The 19,420-nt window shown below is 34.4% G+C and overlaps 1 protein-coding gene across 5 annotated transcripts in view; it reads right to left on the bottom strand.

Annotated features, from left to right (window-relative positions):
* The window catches only part of LOC149807888 (protein phosphatase EYA1-like), a 365,190-nt gene that overhangs the window by 48,035 nt on the left and 297,735 nt on the right, over positions 1-19,420 (bottom strand). For 2 of the 5 annotated variants that reach the window (XM_089971665.1, XM_089971669.1), the window contains 3 exons: positions 7,023-7,052; positions 3,921-3,980; positions 556-710 (listed from right to left, as the gene is read on the bottom strand). In XM_089971665.1, coding sequence (XP_089827791.1) covers positions 556-710; positions 3,921-3,980; positions 7,023-7,052 — 245 coding nt within the window. The remainder of the gene's footprint in view (positions 1-555; positions 711-3,920; positions 3,981-7,022; positions 7,053-19,420) is intronic. The other 3 variants (XM_089971677.1, XM_089971692.1, XM_089971683.1) reach the window with 3 other exon arrangements.

The raw sequence follows: 19,420 nt of genomic DNA on the forward strand, positions 1-19,420 counted from the left end.
ACCCAGATCTGACACTGAATAATGCACTAGCAGATCTGGGTCTGTGCAGTTTGTTTGGAGTAATCAGTAGAACAAACAGCATAGAACCTTATCTGCAGATGCACTATGCTACAGCAGATTAGGCTCATTGTTGTTTGCAGTTTGCAAAGAGTACATATGGTACATAATGCACACACATATACTCCTAAAGAAACAGATGGCATGTATGGATTTGATTTTCGCATCCTGTATTATAATTTGTTTTTCAAGTTTTCATTACATATCATCAACTACTAAATGTGTAATCAATAACCTCTGTTTGTTACAAAGTCAATGAAAAATTTTCTGTCAAACATTGTACAGTTTTCACATTATGGAAGGGGCATATCAATTTACCTGTATTGGTCCATGTGGTCAAGTTGTGAGAGGTCACATGTGTTTCTTGAAACATTTTTCATTTTTCCTATGTATGTAAACACCAAAAAATATCAACACTTGCACTTTTCTTATTCATATGTACCCCCCCACCCATTATTGGCAGTGTCACACATCATGAAGAGAAAAAAGATGACTCACCTTTCCATATCTTTGAGCATAGGATCCTGTGAGTAGAGAATGGAATATGATGATGGTTTCATCAAGGTCCCATACAAACACCCGTTCTAAGTCTGATTCTGGCCCAGGAGATGGGTTGGCCCTCCTTCCAGACCTTTTACCACCACTCTTCATTCCTAAAACAAGAATTCCATAAATTCAACATCTCATCAACTTTGCCATTACAGTGGTTAGAGTACCAGACTAAAAATGTTACAGTGGTTAGTGTGCCAGACTCGCAGCACTACAGTGGTTAGAGTACCAGACTAAAAATGTTACAGTGGTTAGTGTGCCAGACTCACAGCACTACAGTGGTTAGAGTACCAGACTAAAAATGTTATAGTGGCTAGAGTGCCATACTCAAAATGTTACAGTGGTTAGTGTGCCAGACTCACAATGCTACAGTGGTAAGAGTGTCACTCTTGTAATGGTTCAATGGTTAGCATCCCAGATTCGCATAAATGACTTGTCAATATGAATCCTGCCTAGATCAGTCTGGATTGGCTGCAAATACATCTCTGGGAAAATATGTGGTTATTTGCCACTGTGAACTAACCAAATACATAATTTCATAAAATAAACCAGAACTCATGCTAGGTTTTTCTGCATTCTGTCCTCGAACACACTATCCTATACCCCACCCATGTTTGTACAACATAATGTTTACTATTGTCAAGTGACATAATGTGGACTATTGTCAAGTGACACAATGTTGTTGTTTTGGGTTTAACACCATTTTTCAGTGCTTGATAGGCTTACATGGCAAATAATTTAAATGCTGGAGGAAGAACCCTGGGAAAAACCCCAGTGGGAAGCTACTGACAAGCTTTCTCAAATACCCACCCTGGCCAGACCCTAGACTCAAATACCCACCCTGGCCAGACCCTAGACTCAAATACCCACCCTGGCCAGACCCTAGACTCAAATACCCACCCTGGCCAGACCCTAGACTCAAACCCACATGGACAGAGAAGAGATGTCAGTAATCAGTAAAGGGTAGTGATTAAAACCCCTTTAAGTAATTTACTTAGTGAAACATGTGGCTTCTCAAAATTTTGATCCATCAGCAAAAAATGGTGAAAAACTCTCTCATCTAGTTGAATTTCAAAAACAGATCCGACTCATCAAACAAATGTAATAGAGAATATTCTGTAAAATCTGTGAATATACTGGACTGCCCAAATACGTTGTATGCAGTCAATGAAATAAAATTTTAAATATCACTTTTGTACTGGTCATTAGTAACCATTTCTAATTTCATTGAGAATTCAAGAACTATAAATAAAACAATGGTAAATCTGATAAAACTTTCTATATTGTTGTGCCTTACTGTTTGAATTAATGGGACACAAAGCCGATTCAATCTGGATTATTTTACATACAAGATGCAAAATTCTGTGCCAACTTGACCTCTAATAATACATGTCTGGTCTAGAATTTAACGTAAATTTCTTTGTAGCCAGAAGGACTAATAGACTAAGAAAGTCCTTCCACAAATACTGACTGACAAGGACTTAAAACTTTACTAGCCACCACACTATTGAAAATATGAAAACTACTGAAATTAACTTGCCAATGGCAAGCAATGCTGGCTAATTTTCAGCCCTGCATGTAGTGGTTGAATATGGAAGTAAGCCGAAGGAAGTGTACTTGCTTATAACTAGAGTCAAACCACAAACAACAAAGATCCTGATATGCCATTGCATTATGTATCTGCAGATCAGGGTCTACAATGCTTGTTCCACTTAAGACTCCTAACAAACTGCACAGACCCAAATCTGCCAGTGCATTATGCAACAGATCTGGGTCTGTGCAGCTGTCCTCATCTTATAAGCAAGTAAATATGGTAATCAATGAAACCTATGAGATCATTATATTTGACCAATTAAAGACTTAGCAATAGCGGATCAATTAAAAATTTAACAATAGCTGATCAATTAAAGATCTAGCAATAGCAGATCAATTAAAGAGTTAGCAAGAGGATCAATTAAAGATTTAGCAATAGCGGATCAATTAAAGATTTAGCAATAGCAGATCAATTAAAGATTTAGCAATAGCTTCACAGCTGTGAACAGGTAATGTATTAAAAAAACTCAAAGTATAAAGTTATCATTGCTAACAAAGATTCTTTCTCTCAGTGAACACCCTATTTCAAACTGATGACCTCTGAAAAGTAATTTCTGTTTCCAATGTTGGAGGGTAAAATTGAGAAAAGATGACATTTCTCTAAAGTATTACCATTTGAACTCTTTAAATCTGAAGGAATCTGAATTAAAAGTGTCCTTTTACTTGCTGTGAAATTAAGGCACGACACGATTCTGTGTCTCTTTCAGAATAATGTAAATATCTTGCAAAAATTCAAACCAGAGTCAAGAAAAACTAAATGTACACTGGAGCCAAGTAAATAGTGGATGCACACCAGTCAAGAAAATAGTGTATGCCAGAGTAGAGAAAATAGTAGCTGTACATTATATTTAAAAAAACAGTAGATATAAACCAGTCAATAAAATAACAGATGTACACCAAATTCAAGAAAGTAGTCAATGTACATCAGTTAAGAAAACTATCTGTACACCAGTTAAAAACACCTGATTTCCATTAGTCAAGAAAATAACAGATGTACATCATAGTAAAGAAAATATCAGATGCACACCAGAGTCAAGAAAACATATTTGTATTTGTAAAATGCATATGCCCCACTAAGCCAAAGCAGATCAAGAAAGTCCAGATCCAAAAAATTAAAACTGTAGAAACATTGAAAAAGTGTTTTATATCTTAATTTTTATGCTCTCTATAAAATAAAAGAGAAAGACAGGTACACGGAAAATTTAAGCATAAGAACATGCATATGTACACAAAGAAACACATAACAATTCCAAATATGTCCAAAACTACTATAAAAAGAAAGAAAGAAAGAAAGAAAGATGCATTTACTGGTCATAAAAAGGTTAAGAATTTTTACATAATAAACATTAATAATATATATACAATTTTGATAAGATGAAATCGTCAGCATGTACAGCCTAAATCTCATTTAGATAACCCGTACCTTTCTATTATCTTTTAGTTAGAACAAAGGTAAGGTAATGTGCCAATGATTTTGAACTGATGATGATCACTTGTCTGGATTAACAGCGACTTTAAAACCATTAAATTGTGCATCAGAGGCACACCACAAGTCCATATCATTGAAGAAAAAAAAATAGATAATCAGTGTTCAGACAACTGATACTTGTTTGTAATTTTGTTAACTGGACAAGAGTCGGATAAAAATGATTTGTGTAGCACCAATGAGATGAAGCTGTACAGAGCATTTTATAAGTTGTGTTCCAAGAACACAAACTTACTTGAATTACCATTTTTTTCCACAGGCGGAGAGGGACTTGAAATGGATGTGAACTGACCATCTGTAAGATCAAAAAAATTAAAAGATAATGTAATATTAAAGCCAGATCTGGAAATTTTACATTAACTTCATAAATGGTGCACACGCACACAGACACACACAGACACCGGTTGTACTGATAGTGAAATGACTAAGTCTCACACACACAAACACACACACACACACACACACACACACATTCTCTCTCTCTCTGGTGGTAGTGTCAATGATGTGACTAAGTCAGCCATTTAATATTTAATTGCAAGACCAGAGCAAATAAATTAATATTTAAATATTGGCAAAGCCACAACAGCTGGAACCTGGAAAGGGTAGAGTGAATAAATTCATGAGATTACTAGTTTGAGTGAACTGGCTTTAAAATAAATAAATGGTAAGTATTGTCTCCAGGCTTGAACTCGAGCTTGAGTGACCATTAGCGTTTGAAGTAATAAAATGTATCATTTATTTCAAATGTACAAAAAGATCTTCTAAATATAAAACCATGATGTCTTTTTAAAAACAAAATATCACCACTACAAAAAGTTAATGCAGTCTTCAAGTGTAGTTAGAGTCTGAAAATCGTACAATACTGTTCATGACAAGAATTTAGCAACATTAAACTTGCAAATTTTCAAATAAAATGTTTACAATGTATAGACTGTTGATCTATGTAGTATTTCTAGCACATGCCCTTAATGTTATATTTGCTAATATTGATTCACAATGAATTCATTTTTAGTAGAGTAAATCAAACTTGTGCAAAAAATTACAGTATTGAAATTTTGGCTTTAAATTCGATTTGAAATTGTTAGATGCTGTGTTCAAGCACAGTAAATCTTTAAAACATACCTTAAAAAATGCAGAGACCTGACATTTGAATCTTCTATAAAATAATCCAAGCTAGATAACTAAAAAAATATTTGAACAAATGGAAATCTAATCTGTAGGTTAAATACAAAGGTTTTATTTTGTTAAGTGGCAATCGGAAATGACTAAATAAGTTTTTTGCAAGTTCAAAGCACATGAACTGAATGTAAATTAAGTAATTGATATTAATATAGTTTTTTAAATCTTAGTTATGAATATTGTCCAGATTTATTGTAGATTACATTTTAGAACAAGTAAAATGTTTATTATAAAAATAAAAACAAAGCTGTCATTTTATGGAAGAAAAAAAAAATAGATCAGCAGCATGGATATAATTTGATTAGATGTATTCTGGAAATTAAATTTCAAAATTTTAGACCTGTAAGATCTTGTCACAAAGCTGGAGTAACATTTAAAAGGACTATAAAAAAGATTGAATGCATTTCTTGATCCGACTTGACACTCAGTCATTATAAAATGACATAAATCTTCCACGCAGAACAAACAAAATGCCTGACAACAACTTGCCAATACAATTACAGTTCCATCCTCATATGAGACCTATCAGACAACCATGAATTAAATAAAATCTGATTAGTTCAGGTTGGAGAGCATCAGACTCTATGTTCAAGGTTCAGGGGTTTGGGACATGTCTGGGCCAGCTCAGTCAGGATAGCTGCCACAGTTTTCACCTTGTGATTAGCACTTAACTTTTCATTTCCTTTGCATTTTTAAGTATCATTCAAAAGCACAAAATAAACTTTATAAAAATCTGCCACCATGTGTTAATGAGTTTACATGTACCATACTCTTTCATTGTGTATCTCTTTACAAAATTTCAACTTCTTTACCTTTATCATTTAATACTTTATGTTTAATTCATTTTGGATAGATTTATCTTCCTGCATGTTTCTTTGCAATTCCTTATATTTAATTGGAACCATATTGCCAGCACCGTTCCATTAAATTAAACTACTACTATAGTATTTATACACTTTTGTGCTAGTTTGTACCATCCTACAAATTTCAAAAACAAACAGCATCAAGGATTTTGTAAAAAAAGACACAAAACTTGGTCATTTCAATGATCATTTTATACTTGCTAACCTAACTGTTGTCAGGGGGTCCCAACATTGTCGGCTTCTTGGCATTTCATATCAAACGGGAGTTTCTTCAGTAATACAGTTGCAATATTTGCATGGGCAGCTTATGTTTTTAATTAACATGTGTGATGTAGTTCACCATCTTTAATAATCACAACAATTCCATAAATTTTGGAGTTATATCTCCTTAACACATGTACACTAGAGGTCCTCCTTTTTATTTGTTCATTTTGTTTTAGAAATATTAAAACAAGACGTTGCATGCAGATGACACAGTTTTTACAGAAATGGACTACTCTAGAAACCAGAAGAGGACAGTGAGTAGTCTGTCCACTTGTCTACATCAAGAACTCCATTTAGTTTGAAATATGAAAAAAGCTGACAGTGTTAAGGACACCATGGTGACAATCTGGTTAGAAATTATAAAATGACAAATGAAATGACTAAGTTCTGCGCATTTTTTATATCCTTGATGCTTTTTGGTTTTAAAATCTGCAGGAGAGTACAAACAAATGGGAGATTACCAATCAAAATCTGCCAAAACTTTGAAAAATGATGGGATTGAGAAGGAAAATTATAGTAATTACATGATTTCGTTTCAAATGTCAGTTCAAACAGTACAATATAGGTTGTCAATTATACACACACACACACTTAGGAATTAAAGAAAAAAGACTATAGTTTCAAAAGACACTTTCTATCATTAACTTGTACTTTCCCCTATCTTTCCAAAGTGGAACTGTACATGTAAAATTCATATACATTATTTTTATCTTCTGTTTATTACCATTAAAATAATTGCCAAGTTTTTTTCCACAGTTCACTGACAAGAAATTAAAATTTATTCTCAAGTTGGGAAAAGGAAAAGGCAAAGATTAATTAGCAAGTATTAATTTAAAAAAACTCCATATAGCATTTGACTGATCATTTGCACAACATAATCACACTTCATGCTTTTTATTCTCCATCAGTCATCAAAAATATAATGTGGAGTTAGTGTGAGAAAGGTTTGGCCAAGGTTATGCTCTGCAGCTCATGTAGGGAGGACAAATACAGCACACAGACTAGCAAAGAAATGGGTTTTAAAGACTCACTTTTGGCCATTGACTGAACATGCTGCACAACTGTAAATATCAAAGATTTACAATTATTTTATTACTTATTATTTTCCAATAAAAATCAATCATTCATTCATAACTATCTTTTTTCAATCAAAGTGAATATGAAATTATTTTTTTTAAAGTATGAAATGTATCTACTCCCCCTCCTGAAACTCAATTTTGTCCATTCATTTTAAACCTAATGACTGACTATGAATATCAAAGGTTTATAATAATTCAGTCTCATCATTTCCAATCATCCCCTTTACACTGCTATTATACTGTTTAAAAACAGTCTTTATGATGTCTTAAAAGGCATTAGATCAAAACTGATAGCTGAATGGTGAACTGCACTCGTAGAAAATTATCCATTGTATATGAACTTAAAATTAGGAACATCAAATGCAAACTTTAACGTAAAATCCATAGTGAAGAATAATCAATAAAAAATCGTGTCAATATTTAATGATTAACTGTAATGATAAGTTACTTATACAAAGTAATGAATTCTGAATAAAATATTGGAATCCCCAACTGAGCTCAATGAATAAATTAACAGATAACTTTTGTCAATTTCTTACTTGTCACATTTTGGTGTCCATTTCAATTCTCAAATGCTCTTTTAAACATGATTTATCTCAAATTATTGAAAAAAAGTTTTTTGACAATTTTTTAAATTTCATATGTTTATTCCTTGTAGAGTTAACTTGAAGTCTACTATTGCATACCATAAAACTAACTTTTCTAAGAAGTTTTTTTAAATGTGTAAATTTTATCAACTTCAATAGACATATTTTACTTTTCTTCAAGTCTTGCTGCCTCCTAATATTTCTTGTATCCTCAATTTGCAAAATCTACATGAAGAAATTTTACAAATTTTATTCAAGTCCAAAATATGAGAAGCCAAAATCAGCCAAGCAGAAAACTGTTTTCATTAGATGTAAAAATTTATATCATGCACATACAGGTAATTACAACACGCGGTTCAAACCCAACTACTAACTGTAACTTCAGTAGGAAGAGCTGACAAAAGGACTGTAACCAAAGATGACCAATTTTTCTAGGTCCCTGACTGTGCAACAAATTTGACCTAGGATGGGTGGTTACAAGGGGTTGACAACATATGTATATACCTGGTTTTAAACCAGGTGAAACCAGATGTTATCACAAAACAATCTGATAGTTTTTAGTCTAGATTTTACGGACATCTGACGGTTTCAGTAATGCTGCAATAAATGAGAATACATGAGCATCAACCTGACACTTCAGAACAAGTTAATCTGCCTAACAATGAAATACCAACATACACTTCCCTTTAAATTAGACCACCATCCATACTTGCTTATAAGTCGAGTCAAACTGCAAACAACAAAGATCCTGATCTGCCGTAACACAATGTGCCTGCAGATCAGTCTATGCTGTTTGTTATACCAATTACTGCTTACAAAGCCGCATCTGCCAGCACACTATGTGGTGGCAGATCTGGGTCTGTGCAGTTTGCAGTTTAACTCTATCTTAAAAAAAAGTGCATGTATATGGTATGTACACCTAGTAATTTGTTTTTGCAAAGCAGGATTTGTAAAAGGAAATAAATGCAAGATGTAAAACAGTTACAAAAAGCAAATTTAACATCTGAAAGAATTTTAGATATTTTTTCTTCCAAAGAAATATAGTAGGTATAAATTCAATTCCGAGTATACTGTAGAACTACAAATAGAAACGACACAGAACTAATTTCACATAGCATGCCAGTAGATCCACGTACATTCAGTTTGCAGCTGGTAGCGCATTATAAAGGATTTAACATATTTATGATACTCTCAGTTGGAAAACAAATTAATGTACAATCACATTTTTGCTAAATAATTTCCTGTGAAAAAAACACAGTAAATTTCATCCATCAAACCTGACTTCAAAAGGAAGCAGTACAAAGATCTCATTCAATATCACAAAAAAAAATATGATTTAATTATTTTTTATTACACTGGTTTCATACAAAATATTAAAAAAAAACAGTAACAATCTTTTGCCTAGGTTGACATTCTTCTTCTGACAAATCCAAAATAAAATATTTTTTTTTTGTAATAGCAAACAATTATAAAGAGTCAGCAAAAAAATATGTTCAACAAAAGTTTTGTTTGTATCCTTGAATTCCATTCTGAATATTTGCAGAAATTAATTCTTCATTACTGTAGGTGCTTTGAAAGTTGTTAGATCTGAGGATACTTATATCAGAACAGATGTAACAGAAATTCATGAAAATATAATTTGTAGAATCTGAAATTTTGAAAAATGTTCAATCTTAGATGAAAAATGAATGTTGTTGTTATGGGGTTTAATGCCATTTTCCAGCACAATATAGGTTATACATGGCAGCCATTACAACTGTTGGAGAAAGAACCCAGGAAAGAACCACCGACCCATGGGAAGCTACTGGCTAGCTTTCTCATGTACCCCCAGATGCTGAGCCTGAGACTTGAACCCACACTGACAGAGGTGAGATGGCAGTGATCTGTAATGGTAAGCGCTTTAGACCACTCTGCCACATGGGACCCCTGAATGACAGTGAACAAATATCAAAGAGTTTCGATTCTGCCATATGTCTCCATGTAAATCTGGACATGACAATGAAACTGTTCAAATAAAAACACAAGAAAAAATTAAGACAAAGGAAGATTTCCTTGCTGATATTGTTGTTACTGGATTTGCTTAGAAAGCATTGAATTAACTATTCAGGCTGAGTACGGTTTCAAAGAATACCAAATTTGTACAAATATCAAATACCTCAGTGAATACCAAATTTGTACAAATATCAAATACCTCAGTGAATATCAAATCTGTACAAAAATCAAATACCTCAGTGATTACCAGATGTGTACAAATATCAAATACTTCAGTGAATACCAAATTTGTACAAATATCAAATACCTAGGTGAATACCAGATGTGTACAAATATCAAATACCTCAGTGAATACCAAATTTGTACAAACACTAAATACCTCAATAAATACAAAATTTGATCAAATATAAAGTACCTCAGTGAATACCATATTTTTTGAAGTATCAAATGTCAACAAATATCAAATACCTCAATGAATACCACTTTTTAAAATACAAATACCAAATACCTCAGTGAATACCAAATTTGTGCAAATAACAAATACCTCAGCGAATACCAAATCTGTACAAATATCAAATACCCCAGTGAATACCAGATGTGTACAAATATCAAATACCTCAGTGAATACCAAATCTGTACAAATATCAAATACTTTAATGAATACCAAATTTGATCAAATATAAAGTACCTCAGTGAATGCCTCATTTTTATAAGTATCAAATCTGTCAACAAATATCAAATAACTCAATGAATACCATTTTTTAAAATACAAATACCTCAATGAACAACAAATACCTCAATGAATACCAAATACCTCAATGAACACCAAATACCTCAATGAATACCAAATTCATAATCTTTTGAAAACCATGTTAGGATCATTATTAGGAAAACAGGAAGAAATTTTAAAAAAAGGGGGAGAGGAGAGAGAGAGAGAGAGAGAGAGAGAGAGAGAGAGAGAGAGAGAGAGAGAGAGAGAGAGAGAGAGCAAGATGGGGGTGGTGGTGTAGGCATACAAAATTCCAGACTGGCTTTCTGTATAGATTGCTGTAACAAAAGTCTCAGTTTTTTGGTATCTGGTACCAATATGAGAGAATATTAAAATGTTTAGGGGGCAAAGAAAGGATCCATATTTTAATTAAAAAAATCTTTATGCCAATTAATATGTCAGATAATGGTTTTATTGATAGATATATTAATAATAACTTTAGCAAATTAATGAAACACAAGTGTATTTTATAACTAATCATCTACAGGCAGTACAGAGGCAACAGTTTCTTTGTAGTCACTTCTTCTCAACTTTACCTCTCCCGTTTGTTAAATATGAGTGTCCTATCTTTGACAAAATCGATTTATTTCTTGGAATAAAGATCATCCATATGCCCTTACTGATAAAGAATTTAACTTTGATCCTGGGATTTATCAGTCATTTAAGTAAGCTTCTGCCTCGGTACTGAAATCGGATCTGTTCAGAGTGGGAAGAGCTTGTCTAGAAATGTCCGTTTTATCTTCCCATAATTTTCTTTAACCATTGTATCCATTACCAAATTTTCAAGTTTAAAAACAAGCAAAATTTCATTCTTGTTCACTTTTTTGTGTGTCTACCATACTCGAACTACATATGAATGAAACACAACCAAAATAAGAAGCAAACTACTGATTTAGGATCAGACAGATGCATGCTGAATTATATTTTTCTCTTGTACACACAAATATTAAAATATTTTTTATATGACAGTTCTATTTATTCTACATTTCTTCATATACATGTATTTGCTGAAGTCAATGGTACATGTATTAACCAACTCATACTGCTGGAGACTACGATAAGAAATTTTATTATTCTTACTTCTACTAGTGTCATTAAGCAATATACCCTGAATCGCGAAGGCAGACATAATCTTTACCTCATTGAAGACAATGGCAATGACACCATGTTGCAGTGAGCACAACAGATCAAACAATTGTCAACATATGATAATCAGCAAGTTCCTATTAAAGCATTTTCATTATGCTGTTTCTTGATTTTGATGCTGAAAGAGTGACTGACAATATGCTAATTTTGATGCTGAAAGAGTGACTGACAATAAGCTAATTTTGATGCTGAAAGAGTGACTGACAATATGCTAACTTTGATGATGAAAGAGTGACTGACAATATGCTAATTTTGATGATGAAAGAGTGACAATATGCTAATTTGATGATTGACTATATGCTAATTTTGATGCTGAAAGAGTGACTGACAATATGCTGTTAATTTTGATGATGAAAGAGGGACTGACAATATGCTAATTTTGATGCTGAAAGAGTGACTGACAATAAGCTAATTTTGATGCTGAAAGAGTGACTGACAATATGCTAATTTTGATGCTGAAAGAGTGACTGACAATTTGCTAATTTTGATGACTAACAATATGCTAATTTTGATGATGAAAGAGTGACTGACAATATGCTGCATGCCTCCAAGGAACATTCACATCCTGAGAACATATTTTAATGCTGAGGACAGACAGGTTGTCACTTAGAACTACTGAGTATGTCAGATAGGTTATTAGTCACTACCGGGTATGTCAGATAGGTTATTATTCACTACTGGGTATGTCAGATAGGTTATTATTCACTACTGGGTATGTCAGATAGGTTATTAGTCACTAATGAGTATGTCAGATAGGTTACTATTCACTACTGGGTATGTCAGATAGGTTACTATTCACTACTGGGTATGTCGGATAGGTTATTATTCACTACTGGGTATGTCAGATAGGTTATTAGTCACTACTGAGTATGTCAGATAGGTTACTATTCACTACTGGGTATGTCGGATAGGTTACTATTCACTACTGGGTATGTTAGGTTATTAGTCACTATGGTGTGGTTACTTAGAAATACTGGGTATGTCGGATTGGTTTATTATTTACTACTGGGTATGTCGGATAGGTTATTATTCACTACTGGGTATGTTGGATAGGTTTATTAGACACTACTGGGTTATGTCAGATGGTTATTAGTCACTACTGGGTATGTCAGATAGGTTATTATTCACTACTGGGTATGTCAGATAGGTTATTATTCACTACATGTACTGGGTATGTCGGATTGGTTTATTATTTACTACTGGGTATGTCGGATAGGTTATTATTCACTACTGGGTATGTTGGATAGGTTTATTAGACACTATTGGGTATGTTGGATAGGTTATTAGTCACTACTGGGTATGTCGGATAGGTTATTATTCACTACTGGGTATGTTGGATAGGTTTATTAGTCACTACTGGGTATGTCGGATGTAAATGAAGTTGTGGAAGGCTAGAAATCCAAATCAATCAAGGTCTGGACAATATGAACCTATACATGGAATCTGGTTGCAATCCTTGCTAAAGTCATGCTGTGGAAACCAAAAGTCAGGAGGACTGGCAATCAGCAGGTGGATTGGAAAATGGAAATGTAAGGACAGGCAATAAATGGCCATACCATCCCTAAATAATAATACAGAAGGCCAGAAATTAAATCTTTCTGAGGTCTCATCAAGATAAAGCTGTATACCAAATATGGTTAACATGCGAACTTTTCCATTAACGTTATTTTGCAGAAATTCAGTTGTAGTGGACAGATAGCTGGAAGTAGGGACAGTCAGGATTGACAACATGACAACAGGGCTGCACCAGATTTGTTAAGATCAGGGAGCACTATTAAGTCTGAAATATTCTGATTTTTATTTATATATTTTATTTTTGCCATGTTCACTTTCTTCCCATCTTGAAATTACAACAACAAATAAAAGTTGTAGCATTAGGCACAGCTGACCAAAATATAGTTCCAAGTGTAAGGTACTTTCAGTAGATTTCCCACAGCTGACCAAAATATAGTTCCAAGTGTAAGGTACTTTCAGTAGATTTCACACAGCTGACCAAAATATAGTTCCAAGTGTAAGGTACTTTCAGTAGATTTCACACAGCTGACCAAAATATAGTTCCAAGTGTAAGGTACTTTCAGTAGATTTCCCACAGCTGACCAAAATATAGTTCCAAGTGTAAGGTACTTTCAGTAGATTTCACACAGCTGACCAAAGTATAGTTCCAAGTGTAAGGTACTTTCAGTAGATTTCCCACAGTTGACCAAAATATAGTTCCAAGTGTAAGGTACTTTCAGTAGATTTCACACAGCTGACCAAAGTATAGTTCCAAGTGTAAGGTACTTTCAGTAGATTTCCCACAGTTGACCAAAATATAGTTCCAAGTGTAAGGTACTTACAGTAGATTTCCCACAGTTGACCAAAGTATAGTTCCAAGTGTAAGGTACTTTCAGTAGATTTCCCACAGTTGACCAAAGTATAGTTCCAAGTGTAAGGTACTTTCAGTAGATTTCACACAGCTGACCAAAATATAGTTCCAAGTGTAAGGTACTTTCAGTAGATTTCACACAGCTGACCAAAATATAGTTCCAAGTGTAAGGTACTTTCAGTAGATTTCCCACAGCTGACCAAAATATAGTTCCAAGTGTAAGGTACTTTCAGTAGATTTCACACAGCTGACCAAAGTATAGTTCCAAGTGTAAGGTACTTTCAGTAGATTTCCCACAGTTGACCAAAATATAGTTCCAAGTGTAAGGTACTTTCAGTAGATTTCCCACAGCTGACCAAAGTATAGTTCCAAGTGTAAGGTACTTTCAGTAGATTTCCCACAGTTGACCAAAATATAGTTCCAAGTGTAAGGTACTTTCAGTAGATTTCCCACAGCTGACCAAAGTATAGTTCCAAGTGTAAGGTACTTTCAGTAGATTTCCCACAGTTGACCAAAGTATAGTTCCAAGTGTAAGGTACTTTCAGTAGATTTCCCACAGCTGACCAAAGTATAGTTCCAAGTGTAAGGTACTTTCAGTAGATTTCCCACAGCTGCTGAAGACGAAATCGAGTGGTACTGCTATCAGAATTGTCTTGTAACTTCTCATACAAGCTACTGCATCTTCAAATAGAGGTGTGATTTGGATTTTTTTTACATAGCTTTAACAATTTTTCAGTCATATCATAAAGATGTCTGCAGTGTGGCAGTTTATATTGATATCTAGCATTGGGACATCATGCTGCAGACATGTAGCATGATGTCCCACCCAGTCACATTATCCTGACACCAGGCCGACCAGTCCTAACACTAACCTCTTAAAGCTGAGCGCCTAGCAAGGCAGCTGTTAGTACCATTTCTGTAAGTCCTTGGTATGACTTGGCCGGGGTTCGAACCCACGACCGCCCGCTTCCGAGGCAGATGTTCTAACCACTAGACCACCGAAGCAGTCTTCAAAAGAGAGCCAAACTCTTCTATTGTCAAAAAATACAAACACTTTGATGGTCTTTTGTCAAAACTTCTGAACAATTTTAATCATTCCTGAGCAAAATAGTCAAAATATTTTAAAAGTTTTATTCATTTTTTTCCAGATAAAAAAAGATATATGCATTATATTCACCTATAAGTCAAATCCAACTGCAAACGATGCAGACCCAGATTTGCCGTCACATAATATGCTGCCAGATCAGGGACTGTGCAGTTTGATAGGAGTAATCAGAAGAAAACACAACACAGACCCTGACTTGCAGGTGCATTACGCCAGCGCAGATCAGGATCGTTGTTGTTTGCAGTTGGACTTGACTTATAAGAGAATAAATAAGGTATCTATTTTACATGTTTTGACAAACAGTATTGAAAAGTACAAATGACCACCCTTGGCATCCAACATACTAAGCTGAAAAAAATGAACACTGAATGCCAATTTGATTTTGTATCAGACGTTGTACACAAAGCGGAAGATGCCAAGCATGAAAATTTCTACCTGTTCAAGTCTTTTTCAGGATATTAACATGATAATAAAATTGCCTTCCTTGAAGACACTTTGAATAAACTGTCGTTGCAGGACTAGATTTGTCACAATTGTAGCCGCTGGCCCCTGACAAAATACAAATTTTATTTTTCCAGCACATTCAATCCAAACTGGCAGTATAATCATCCATTATCCGCTGGGACAATATGTGCAAAGAGTGAATTAAAGGGTTGGTGCTGAATAAATCATCTCCATCCAAAGCAGAATGACAAGAAAGATTTCAATGCAGGGCCGTGGAAAAGGCGTAATCAGATTTAATGGAATACAGGTCAGAAGTTGTTCCCCATGAGTGGGTTTCAACAAAAAAAAAAAGGGGGGGTCTGTCAGCATGATTTTCAATGCCTCATCCTTGTGGTTCGCTATAAGTACCAACCCCTGACCCTAACTGACATGAAATTATGGTTCTCTATTGGATGGGAGGATTGATCCCAGCGTCTTGTAAGAAAAGGATGTGACCGAGAAGATAAGAAACACTGTCAAATATTTCCCATCTTGGCTTCATCTAGATGTGATAAACTATCCTTATCTGATGACTAAATCAGATAATCCTTATCTGATGACTAAATCAGATAATCTGTTCTAATGACTAAATCTGATAATCTGTTCTGCTTTAAAAAAAATAAAGCATGTTCTACTGAGAAAAAATTGTTTTCTTGCAAGGTAATTATGCATGTACACATGTATTTTGAGAAAGGTGGAACTACATCTACAAAGATTTCAAGTGTGAAAAATAGTTTCACAATGCTGAGTATTGTGTAATACCTCCCACAAAGGCACTGACCCATCAGGGTGATACCACAAAGGCATTGACCAATCAGGGTGCATACCACAAAGACATTGACCCATCAGGGTGCATACCACAAAGACACTGACCCATCAAGGTGCATACCACAAATACACTGACCCATCAGGGTGCATACCACAAAGACATTGACCCATCAGGGTGCATACCACAAAGACATTGACCCATCAGGGTGCATACCACAAAGACATTGACCCATCAGGGTGGATATTGGTCATTTTTAAGGAAAGACTGCATACTGCATATTACCTTTCAGGTATATCAATCAATCATTCTTAGTACCTACTTATCTAATTATCTATGACCAATAGGCCAGGTGTGAATATATGCATCATGTTACCAAAATGTGTGACAACATTTGGGAAATGTTCCCACTAAAATACGGGAAACATAACATACCACTGAGCTAACATATCTAAAATATACTGCCTTGAATAAGCTAAACTTTTGCAGATGGGTTTCTTTGAGTTTAAATGAAATTATTTAATATGCTATATCTTCTGTGCATGAGAAACGATTTTCCTAGGCAAATGATGATGTGCAGTTCTTATTGTCAACACCAAGAAGATTCTTTGGAAGAAACGTGTAGAGAGTTCATCCAAATTTATTTCTTAATTAAGAGTTAACCCTTCTTATGACAACTAGGTTTTTATCTTTATCAAAAGTCAACCTTTCTCAACTAGGTAATGATTCTAATTAACCATTAACCCTTTTTTAAGATAACTAGGTAATGTTTCTAATTAACAGCTAACCCTTTTTTAAATAACTAGGTAATGTTTCTAATTAACAGTTAACCCTTTTTAAGATAACTAGGTAATGAGTTTTACCAATGCGACAAAGAATGAGTAAAACTAATAAAGTGAATGATGCAAAAAAAACTTTAAAATTAGAATTTAACATAACATTTTCTTTTTAAATTACATAAATTCAGCAACTTTTTGAGAAAGGTAAATTTATTCTATTCTTATAGAACTGAAAAATTCAATGGAAATTTGTCAAACACAGATGAATAACAAGAAAATGTACAAATCCACCAAATTTTTTCCTTACTAAATTACTTTGATACATGGCAAAGTGACTGAAGCATTCACCCACCAACATATCCTATTCCAAAGTAGGTGCTAGACATCTTTTGCAAACCACATATCAACATTACTGAACACAACTCTTTAGACTAATCCTGATTTAGACATTTATTATCTGGACTACTCACTATGTAGACATTCAGACAAATTGTTGGCTTTACTATTGGGACTACTCCCTATGCAGACATTTAGACAAGTTTTTGGTTTTACTATTTGGACTATTCACTATGCAGACATTTAGACAAGCTTTTGGCTTTACTATTCGAACTACTCGCTATGTATATATTTAGAGATGTTTCTGGCTTTACTATTTGGACTATTTACTATGTAGACATTTGGTTTACCTGGCTTGTTACTGTCTCTCTTAATAATTACATTAGAAACAGCATGCTCAAATTACTCCAAAGTAGTCTAGCTAGTTGGACTTTCTCACATTGAAAAGAATTTAATATAATGCAAGTTCTGATGTCCTAAACTCTTTCCTGATCATGAAAGGGTTCCTTGTACCAGCCTCCTTGCACACATATCACATCTAATTAATCACCTCCTTGCACACAGGACATATCACATCTAATTAATCACCTCCACGCACACAGGACATATCACATCTAATGAATCACTTCCTTACACACATATCACATCTAATTAATCACCTCCTTGCACACATATCACATCTCTAATTAATCACCTCCTTGCACATAGGACATATCACATCTAATTAATCACCTCCTTGCACACATCTCACATCTAATTAATCACCTCCTTGCACACAGGACATATCACATCTAATTAAGCACCTCCTTGCACACATATCACATCTAATTAATCACCTCCTTGCATACAGGACATACTGCATCTAATTAATCACCTTGCACACAGGACATATCACATCTAATTAATCACCCCCTTGCACACAGGACATATCACATCTAATTAATCACCTCCTTGCACACAGGACATATCACATCTAATTAATCACCAAAAAAAGGAACAATAGCCAATCTTTCAACCATCTATCCTTAAATTTACTTTTTTTTGACTGTTATGATGCTGAGTGGCCTGCAATATCTATTTTATCACAAATGTTTCACAGATGTAAAAAAAAAAAGATCAGTGATTTTACTGAATGGCATAAAGCTCACTGGAAAATTATAAATTTCAAGTGCAGCTGATAAAATACGTTTGGGAAGTGTTAATATGGATAAGAGTCCCATCTCACTGACTCTGTATCAAGTTCATGTCAAGAAAATGCTTGAATTTGGCACTTAATCTAACAAGCAAGTGCTTATAAGATCATGTACCCTGAATACCAATGAACATTCCAGATTTCAGGATTTTGTTAGCATGAAGAATGAATTATTATGCGACTGTCGCACATTCGATCATATCGATGGGGTTATTCACTTACGCACAAATTGCGCATTCCAGAGAAAGCAATGAAACAGCCGAAAAATGTTGCAGTTCCAGCTGTATCATTTTGTATATGATATACACTGGAAATGGGTTTGAAATTAAGCTTGAGAGAAGTCTGACAAGCTTCCAGAGATGGCACTCTGATGCTCCATAGTTACTGGCATGTATTAGGGTTTGACTCACATACTGTGATACATTATCCATGCAAAATCCATGCCTCTTGAGGAATCCAGATAACTTGTGTTTTACTGTACTTGTGCTTAAAAGGGTATTAATGACCTGATGTCTTGAACATTATTATTCAAAATTCTCCAATTGCTGCAGAATATCCCAAGGCTTCACACTGGTAACAGTAACATGTGACAAGACTTTCTAAGATAATTTTGTCTCTTGTTCTGATGCTTGCCAAGAATTTCCAATTCACTCTGGCACTGACAATCATTTATAATAATTAAAGATAAACATCAATGTGATGAGGCAAGACTGCTATTGTGAAATAACCCTAACTGCATTACCTTGGCTGGGGGCTCATACATCAGGCCACTGACTCAAATGAGTTGGCTTGTTTATGACTCTATGCTCATTATTTTCTTCTGTCAGACA

This window comes from Sinohyriopsis cumingii, chromosome 1, assembly GCF_028554795.1.
Source record: "Sinohyriopsis cumingii isolate HCF-2022 chromosome 1, ASM2855479v2, whole genome shotgun sequence".
NCBI classification, from domain to species: Eukaryota; Metazoa; Mollusca; class Bivalvia; order Unionida; family Unionidae; genus Sinohyriopsis; species Sinohyriopsis cumingii.